The 10,978-nt window shown below is 35.8% G+C and overlaps 1 protein-coding gene across 2 annotated transcripts in view; it reads right to left on the reverse strand.

The window, feature by feature from the left end:
* Positions 1 to 10,711, reverse strand: part of LOC106884293 (bridge-like lipid transfer protein family member 1) — a 208,567-nt gene extending 197,856 nt beyond the window's left edge. For both annotated transcript variants that reach the window (XM_089361980.1, XM_089361979.1), the window contains exon 1: positions 9,554 to 10,711. In XM_089361980.1, the coding sequence (XP_089218106.1) occupies positions 9,554 to 9,752 (199 nt within the window). In that variant the 5' untranslated portion in view covers positions 9,753 to 10,711. The remainder of the gene's footprint in view (positions 1 to 9,553) is intronic.
* Positions 10,712 to 10,978: the final 267 nt, after the last annotated feature.

Consider the following 10,978-nt stretch of genomic DNA (forward strand, 5'->3'; position numbering starts at 1 on the left):
CAGCAAAACCAATTAATAATTATTAATTAATTTAATTAGTGAACAGACAAAAATACAAAAGCAATGTAATTACGATAATACTTGTCCTCACACATAAAAATATAGCAAATAGTGAACTGTTTGACTAGTTTAGAAGAAGAAAAAAACATTGCTTTAACTGTTCAGCTTTTCAGATTCCAGTGCACCTAGAATGCCTCCCAGATGTGGTATTTATAACAAAGATGGCAGATGTATGCAAGTGCTCTGGTAAATTTTCTGCATGCAAGAGGAGGAATTTTAATGACTCTCTCTCTCTCCCTCTCTCTCGGAGAACCTACAAAAAGTGGTTTTCCTAACTACACATCAATAGCTGATTGGTTGTCCAAATATTTTACAGTATGCTGAAGCAAAACTGATCCAGTTACAATTAACAAGTCTAACGAGTTTCATAATTTATCACTAGTCAAAAAGGGAGGCAGTACCCGCTATCTCTTACAGGGCCTCTGAGACTTGGAGAAGGGGGGGGGGGATATTGTCATACCCTAACAACTCTGTTGCCTCAATAAAAATATAAAAGTTTTATACGAGAACTCTTTCTCCATTTTACATTCTAACCTGGATAATTTTCGAAAATGTGGACATATGATTTAGATTAACTAAGCATTCTTACAATTCTCACACCATTCCATAGACATACAGATATATAAATACAGATATATAGAGAGATATAGGTAGAGAGATATAGGCAGAGAGAAACAAAGATATACGACAGGTTTCTTTCAGCTTCCATCTGCCAAATCCTCTGATAAGGCTTTGGTTGGCCCAAGGGTTAGGGTTAGGTACTTACCCAAAGTACCATGCAGTGGAACTGAACTCAGAACCATGTGGCTGGGATGTAAACTTCTTACCAATCAATCATACTGTATGTATGATTCCAAATGTTATTAGAAGATTCTTAGAACCAAAAGCTGATGAGAAAGGATGGATAAAGATGGGGAGTAGAATCAATGAGATCAAAAGTGGTTCATTTATGCAAAACCACTCGTACCAAATATAAAACAAATAGCTTGAACTGAAAAGATATTACAAAATAGCTACAAATGTCATGGAAACAACTTCATAAATCTTGCACAAGTATTAATCACAATGCAGAGGTTACACAGTGCTGTAACTCATTCATCAAAGTGTTTACGTAGAAACACTGATATACAAATCTCGAAACACACGGGGAATGTACTAATTAGACATTATGCCTTCATGCAATCCAGTGGAAGACCTGATACTGATTCCCAGCTCTAACTCTTTCACTTATATTGCTAATGGCCTTCAAAAAACATCAATCTATCTATTTACCAATCTCTCGCTATCTATCTATTTATCTATATATCTATATATCTATCTATCTATATCTAGCTGTATCTATCTATCAATCTATATATCTATCTATCTATCTATATCTATCTCAGGTAATAGATTAACTAATTAAAATCATACTCAATTCTCACCAACATTAAGTACACTAACTGAATGCATTAGATTAAGAAAGTAACTTCAGAACACAATTGCAGGTTCAATAAAGTTGTGCTTATACTGTGCTTTTAGATTGTTACATTGTCTCTCATTAAACTAGTAACAAGGATTTTAGTAAGAATATACGCAGGAACAGGAACTTTGGCTGCTTTTCAAAGCCTAGTGATGATCTAATGCCACTAACATTGCATCACTGCGTAATCCTTCTTCTCGGTGAATTGCATCTTCAATTAGTCTTACCAACATTTGTGGTGTAATCAAAAAGATTTATGCTACAGCTTGGCCCTTCAATAAAAGGAAGTTTAAAGATCAATTATATTCCACCTGCAAATTTACAAACACACCAAGAAAAATTGTCAGTTTAATTAAATGGCAATTAGCACCTGTCTGTTAGGAGAACGAAGCCTGAATGAGGGCAGCATCCAATCCAAGCCAAATTTTTTCCCTTCAGTGGTAAAAGTTTTGCAAAGTTAGAGAGAAGCATTAGACCAACTTTATGAATCATCGAGAGGAAGAAAGAAACTGACACATTAAAAAAAATAAATTAACATTAAAATATTCATAATGTAGTAAGATGAAGCGAGTTTTAATCTTTTTTTTTCATCACTTATCATTCTAATCAACATCTCAAGCAGAATGGGAAGAGAATGTTGGAATATTTGGCTTCAGCTTAAATTCCTACAGAAAAATAGTTTTAATTTCATTTTCCAGGCAGAGTTAAATGTGACATGATGAAAAATAGAGAATCATTTGAAACCAAATCTGTAAATATTTCCCCAAGAACCCTTTATGACTTGCAGATTAGATCCATAAAGTACTCGACTGTATGGTTAGGTTTCAAGTATGTTATTACTTAATAGTAATGGGTTACATTTTTAAATGCCTGTTAAATAACCAACAATAACTCCTTTCAGTATATATATTGTAACAAATTCTTTAGATGTCTTGTTCACGTATGTTGTTTATACACCTACACAACACTTACAGAGAAATTTGTATTAGAATATTTCACACAACAATATTGATTCATTAACATTTAAACTTGCGACATGATCTTGAATCAATATAAGCATATACATATATATGAAGAAGAAAAAAAAAACAGTAATGGGCATAATGTAATACTGTACGAAGAAAGAAATTCTGTAGTACCTAAGTAAAAAGGATATATATATATATATATATATACACACATTTTTTTGTTTGTTTCAGCCATTCGACTGTGGCCATGCTGGAGCACCGCCTTAGAGGGTTTTAGTCAAGCAAATCGACCCTAGTATTTATTCTTTCTAAGCCTAGTACTTAATCTATCAGTTTCTTTTGTCGAACCACTACATTACGGGGACGTAAACACACCAGCATCGGTTGTCAAGCGATGTTGTGGGAACAAACACAGACACACAAACATACACACACACAGATATATTGACAGACCACTTCCAGAATCTTGCCATGGAGTATGACAGGTACTTTTTCTGAGGATGGGATGTCAACATATGTAATCTTTCTGTTGGAGGCATTAGTTTTACACACACACACGCACACACGCGCGCACACGCACACGCACACGCACACGCACACGCACACACACACACACACACACACCCAGCAGCTGACTGGACAACCAATAGTTGTCACCAATTATTGTAGTAAAGTTGTCAGTAAAGTTGAGGTTGACGACAGTGAACTCACATGCAACTGTGACAGCCAGGAAATGCAAGAGAATGCTCTGTGATCCAATGATACAGTTCAGCGATTCTCAACCCTTTTTCGCCTATGGACTGCTTTTTATTCCGATTTTACTCTGCTGGATCTTCATCGCCATTCAATGTCTATAAAAACAACCTTACTGCATTTTTATAACAAAATATTTTTAGGAAATGTATAAAAAAATTAAAATATTTTGTACATTGTAGAAGTATTATAACCAATTTACTGTGCATAAATTTTAACAACAAAATCTTATATGGTCCCTGATCTAGTTGAAAACTGTTAGACATAGAACCCAGCCCTACCAGACATCTGAGCAAATTTCAAAGGGGACAGGTTTCTCACCATAACCGTGAACCTTTGCTCACAGAGAATTGCGATGTGCTCAAACGAGAGTCCGCTTTCTAAGTAACCTTTGTGCAATCACAACAACTCAGTGCACTACAAACGACAAATTCAAAAGCTTGCTCCAAAGTTCACAAAGCAAGTCTTGAGGAAGAAATTCTGTGTGCCAGACACAAATGATCACACGTTGCTGATGAGATCTAACAAGGCTGAAAACCAGTCAGAGGCTGTCACCAGTTCACTTTTATAAGATAAGAACTAATCTTTTGTACATTAGCTTTCATTGAAAGTTTTCATCTGTTACATATGTGAGACTATGTGTTTTTACCATGCAGAACACTCTCCTAATACCAATGCCAATATTTATAATCGCCATTACTTTCCTTTCATATACACACACACACACACACACACATAATGATTATCTTTTAAGTCTTATGCTTCGCTGAGATCTAACAAGATCAAAACATGTCTTTTGCTTTCACAAGTGAGCTTTAAAAAACATGACCCATCCTTAAGTGCATTGTCAATTTTCCAGAAGTTTCAATTAACTGATATTATAATTATTTCTCAGGTTTGTTGTGTTTAGATTTTAAACATCTCTAGAAAGATTTTTATTTTTGATTGCAAAGATAATTATTAAGTTAATCAAAGTTTTTTTTAACACAGTATATCATTGGTAGTTATTTTAATGATGCCTCCCACCAACGAGAATGAAAAACACAGCCAATCACAACAGTATTTGAACTTGTATATAAAACATTAACAGATAGGTGTGGCTTTATGGTAAGAAGTTTGCTTCCCAGCCACATGGTTCCAAGTTCAGTCCCATGGCTTGGGACATTGGGCAAGTGTCTTCTACTATAGCCTTTTAGTCTGTCAAAAGATCTTGTCTTGCAAGTTATGAAACAACTTCACTAGCGCTGGGGACACAAAAGAACACCCCGTACACACTGTAAAGGGGTTGGCATTGGGAAGGGCATTCAGCTTTATAAAAAATCTTTCCAAAGCAGATATTGGTGCTCACACAGTTCTTTGGTTCATCGAGTCCTGTCAGCAAGATAATCATCGTCACAATTTAGCAGATGTTAAATGGTGATGATGATGATGATGATGATGATGATTATCAACACCCTTGTCATTAAGATGGTGGACTGGCAGAATTGCTTCAGTGACAAACAAATGTCTTTTAGTAATTGTTTCAGCTCTTTGCATTCTGCTTAAATCATGCCAAATCAATGCTATCTTCCACCCTTTCAGTAGAATAAAGTACTAGTGAAGCAGCAGGGACCATATATATATACTACACAACTATTTCTTCCCCAATGAATTTCTAACCTTGAGCCAAAGTAAGAATTATCATTATAATCATGATCGTTATTAAAGGGGTGAGCTGAGGGTGGCGAGCTGGCAGAATCATTAGCATGCTGGGCGAAATGCTTAGCAATTCTTCACCTGTCGCTACACTGAGTTCAAATTCCACCAAGGCCGACTTTGCTTTTCATCTTTTCATGGTCAATAAATTAAGTACCAGTTGCGTACTGGAGTCGATCTCATCGACTGGCCCCCTCCCCCAAAATTTCAGGCCATGTGCCTATAGTAGAAAGGATTATTATTATTATTATTATTATTATCATTATTATTATTATTATTATTAAGGCGGAGAGCTGGCAGAATCGTTAGCACACTGGACGAAATGCTTGGCAGTATTTTGCCTGCTGCTACATCCTGGGTTCAAATTCCACCAAGGTCAAGTTTGCCTTTTATCCTTTTGGGAGTCGATAAATTGGGTTCCAGTTGAGTACTGGGGGTCGGGGGTGTCGATGTAATTGACTGGCCTCCTCCCCAAAAATTTCAGGCCTTGTGCCTATAATAGAAAAGATTATTAAGGTGGTGATCTGGCAAAATTGTTAGCATGATGGACAAGGTACTCAGCAGCATTTCTACAGGCTCTTTATGTTCTGAGTTCAAATGCCACCGAGGTTGACTTTGCTTTTCATCCTTTCAGAGTTCGATAAAATAAGTACCAATTGAGCACTGGGGTCGATGTAATCAACTTCACCCCCACCATTCAAAATTACTGGCCTTGTGCTAAATTTAGAAAGAATTATTATTAACACAACCCTAATGTTCTCATAGTACATCACTGTGAACATCTGAGAAATTAATTTATAAAATTTTTTACAGACGAACATAAAAGTACAAATTGTTCACAGGAAAGCAAAGAAACAGGATGCTGGATTATTCTGTCCCATCCCAGAATGTAACAAGGTGTGAGAGAGAGAGAGAGAGATCCGATTAAGCTTCCTGTGATACAAAAACTAATAAGAAATCACTATTTCGTAAGCTTCTGGCTACCTGACTTCGATTCCCAGCAACAATCATTCCTCCACCCACTCAAAAATCTGAGGACTTGCACTTATGTAAGCATTCTCCAGTTAAGTGGGCGCAAAGGGTGGGCGGGACAGGAGAAAGATATCGGTGTGAAACATTTCAAGAGCAAATAAAGGAGAAGGAACACGGTATGGCGAAATCAGTAGAGTTCCGGATGAAATGATTTGTATTTGCTTATGTAGTTCCGAGTTCAAATCCTCACCGAGTCTACTTTGCCATTCATTCTTCTTTGATCAATAAAATACGTGACAATCGAGTATTTGAGTGCACTGGTGTAGGCGGTGCCCCAGTATGGCCGCAGCGAAAGGACAAATCAGTAAAAGACATCTATCTATATCTATGATTATATATACATATATATATATACATATATATATATATATATATATATATATATATATATATATATATATATGTGTATATATATATATATATAATTATACCTTGGTCAGTACCCGCATCAACGAACGTATTAAACAGGTTAACTTCGCCACAATCAAAATTATCATGATATCACTCAAATAATCCTAACATATGTATAATTTATATAAATAGCATTGTAGTTTATTGATTTCCCTGTATTGTATTACCCTTGTGGCAAACAAATTATTATAAATGTTTAAATCGTTTAGAGACGTTTTGCCGGGAAACCGAATGTCTAACACACACACACACACACACACACACAAAACCGTTTAAGGCGTGTGAAAAAGACCCCTAACGTAATGTTAAGTGACATCAGTATTACCAATTCCATTTTTTATAGTAACCAACGAGGGAGATAAGCGAGTGGTTATTTGACCTGCTAAAAATAGCCGCTAAATCTCTAGCAAATTACACTGTACCGTCTTAAATAAAGATGTATTGATTAATGTCAGCTCTGACGATAATAATAAATTAAAAACACATTGGTCATTGCTTGATAGCCTTTGATCAAAGGTCTGCTAAATTAGCGCTGGCTTGAGGCTAAAGTGAAAAACAAAATTCCTTTTTAACAACCTCGGATTTGTAAATTATAAAAGTAGAAACAGGATTAGAAAATATGAACAACCTTCGCTAAAATTAAGTAAATATTGAAAACGAATACATCCCTTCTCATTTTGGTTATATATTACCCTAACAGTTTCATCTTTCCTAGTTATCTACAATGGCTTTGTGACAAAGGAATTATTATTATTATTCCTTATTTTATTTCGCATTTCTGTTGATATACATTCGCTTGGGACGCACCTCCGTGTTTACAGTCTGTAGAAATAACGTTGACAATCTATTTGTTTTGTAGTCGGAAACCAGGCCTGCTCGAGCAGAACGATGATCAAATGTATTCCATTCCAGTCGTGAACATCTCAACCTTTTGAATGTCTAGGAATACATGTATGCGTCCAGTCTTATTTTTTAAAACTGGATGTGAGGGTTGGGGTGGGGACAGAAACTCACTGCTTTACAGTAAAACAAAGAAGAAATTGATAAAACAAATACCAGAAGAAAAAAAGAAAACAAAACAATAAGGAGGTTAGGGGTATATTCGAAAAGAAATTATAATTATAGATAAACAGAGTCTGCAGATAAATTCGGCTTGAATTCTTTGTAAGGAACATCTCACTTCCATTTTCGCCAAAATATGAGATTCGAACGTCACATGCGATCTTATTTCTCCGCTCTGAGCCAACTATAGAACCACCACGATGGTGTTAGACTTGCTAGAAATAACAGCCAAATCCCCTTCAAATCACACCTTTTCGTGTTCAAATAAAAGATACAATAGATAATGTAGTTCCTGATATATAAATAGAATTAAAAAAAAGATGAGATGGTCACGACTAGAAAGCCTTTATTCACAGATTCACTGCGCTTGGATCAGAGCTGACAACGTTAGAAATATTTGTACTAATATCAGAAATCATCATTATTATGAAATTCAAATCCCACGAGTTCAACTTCACCTGTCATTTTTCTAGGATCGATAAAATAAAGAACAAGTGACTGCCGAGGGAGATTAAATCGATTATTCTCTGCCCACAAAATGATAGGCCTACATTAGAAATTATTATTATTATTATTAATACGTTCCGTGTTCAAATTCCACCGAAGTCGATTTCACCTCTCATCCGGGGTCGACAAAATAGGTACCAGTTGAACACTGAAGTCATGTAATCGACTTTACCTTCCCCCTCTACCAAATTTTGGACCAGCATTATCATTACCATTATTATTATTATTATTATTATTGTCATCATGATTGATTAAATTCAATCTTACTATGTTCGACTTTGCCTTCCATGTAAGGTCGATAAGATAAGTACCAGTCATATACTGGTATTATTAGAATTCAATTGGCTATTCATCCCTCCGTCCGTCCCTCCATCCATCCTCTAAAAATATGAGAAGAACTAATTGCCTTTGTAGTTAAGGAGGATGCAGGTAAGGTTACAGCAGTAAATTCTCATCGACCTTACTTCGCAACTCGACTCAAATTCCCAGTTGGAACAATTTAACCGAACCGCATCCGAAAAAGAGCCATCATCTAGGAAAGCCTCTATGCGGTCGTTCAACCTGCTAGAAACAACAGGCGAATTTATCAAGTACCTAACATCTTTGAAAAATAGAAATTTAATAAAATAAAAAAGAAAAAAGGCTGCACTGCATAGTAATCTATGAGGGACAGACAGGACATGCTTGTCCACAAGACGGTAGGTGTGTTTCATCAGATGAGCAGGGAATAAACAACAAACGTCGTTTTCGTCTCTTTAATTGCAAAGAGTAAAGCATGCAGGTCACAACACTCCGAGAAGAAAAAGAAAATATAAAAACCAGACTTATTATTTATGTTAATGTAAGCTTTAAAAAAATGTTTTCATTCATAGGTTGTGATTTCGAATCCCGCTCCAGGCGTTTCCTGTGTGGTTTTATTATAAATTGAAATAAATTCCATGCAAAATGACAAGATGCCTCGCACAAATTCATTCCTCCTCCTTCTTCTGTATATAAAACTTGGTGATTTTTACAAGATTACTAAGAGGAAACCCTACCTATCTAGCTAAAATTTAGAGACTTTGTCTCTGTTTTTACCTCAGGGTCGCCCCCCCCCCCCCCCCAATGCCTCAGCAGACATCTAAAAACAAACAACAGTAACTAACTTGACTAATTATGGATATGTCTAGGACTACATTATCTGTGTCCTTTACGTAAGACGGAATATGGAGATTGTGACTACTATTTCTAGCAGATTTGTTGACGACTCGAGGTCCCCCCCCCCGCAGCTATCACTACTATCGATCAACCACCGGGATAGGAAGCCAACTCTACGGCAGCTAAACACTCCCACCAAAACTCTCTCCGGCAGCTGAATAAACCTTTAGACATAGAGATGAGGCACACAAACTGATGTGACCGGATGAGCGACGCCAACGAAACGCCTGGAGCAGAAATGGAACCACGAACCTTCAACCTTTTTATTCCAACACCTTTAAAACCATGCGACCATTTCGAAGGAGGTCTCCCCTCCTTATATAAACAGAATTCTTGCATCTTTTTCTTTTTTTCTTTTCTTTATATAAATAAGAGATATTATGATAAAAATTCCAAAGAAACTTACCGAACTTCACATGTCCAAAGTGTACGAATTTATTGAGTATCACAGTTAAGATTAATCCGAGAACTCGCGAGTTGTAATAGGTAATATATATCGTCCACACCATCACTGCACATAAAGCAATTAATAACCAGTAAAGCGAAGACTGGGGTAGTTCTTCTTCGATTCGATCGAAGAGAGACGTATTCGCACTAGACATCATGTTTGATCACATAAAAAGGTGACACAAGATAATGAAGAGATGTTGTGTTTACTGTCTTCTTCTTCCTTCAGCTTAACAAATATAGAAGGAATTCCGTAATTAAATCTCAAAGAAATCCAAATTTCATTACTTCGAACACAATTTTTTTGTTTTTGTTGCTATATTTTGAAAGTGTTTATTTACTTGTAGATGTAATAGAATTCGTAAAATTACTAGGGTAACTTATTTTTCAAATATATATATGTATGTATGTATATGTATGTGTGTGTTATTTATTGTTAGGTAAAGTAGCAAATCAAAAATAAAAGACAACACAAAGAATTTTAAATAGTTATTAAATACAGGGACACAGGTTAGAAAAGAAATAACATTAAAATACTCTAGTAGCAAGCAAACAAGAACACACAAACAAGGTACATAAACCTAATGGTATATAATAATAATAATATGTATGTATATTTCATGTATGTATATTTCATGTATGTATATTTCATGTATGTATATTTCATGTATAACTGTGTGGTTGTATATTAATATATATTGAAGGTGGTATAGGTTTTTTTTCTTTTTTTCCTTTTACGTTTCTTAGTCCAGTGACAGCAGCAGTTGAAATTGTAATAATAATCGTGGTCGTAGAAGAGAATAATTGACGGCAATCGGACATAAACATCTGCCATGCCCGCCGCTCCAGAAACAGATCTCCAGGTGAAATAGATCGTTCATGCTAATATAATATAACCAATTAAGATGTCACAAAACGATTTATCTTTCCCCTTGTGGAAGAAATGGTGAAGCTCAAAGCTTCCACTTTCAATCGTTTGGTATTGCATGAGTCATATCTACCTAAATTGCCGAATAAATTTGGAGACGGACGGAACAGAGTCTTCTCGTCGCTCGCTGCTGTCTGCTGCTGCTGCCATTTTTTTACGTTTACCTCCCGTTATCTGTCCGCCGACCTGGCCGACACGCGACGATATTGATTCGTAGAAATTTCAAATTGCAACAAATTGCTTCGAAATGAATTTAGAAATTTATAATTTATATATTCGACGAATGTCAAGTCGAAAATATTGGGTTTTGAATGATATGAGAAAAAAAATAAATAATCCGTTTGATGAAACCAGACTATTGTTTCTCCACTTCCGGTAATTTGTAAACGAACGTGACCGGGGTTTGTGAGGTATTTATTTATAGTTGGCCTAGCAGACACATTTTTACATATATGT

Source organism: Octopus bimaculoides, chromosome 13 (assembly GCF_046866305.1).
Source record: "Octopus bimaculoides isolate indiv1 chromosome 13, ASM4686630v1, whole genome shotgun sequence".
Taxonomy (NCBI): Eukaryota; Metazoa; Mollusca; class Cephalopoda; order Octopoda; family Octopodidae; genus Octopus; species Octopus bimaculoides.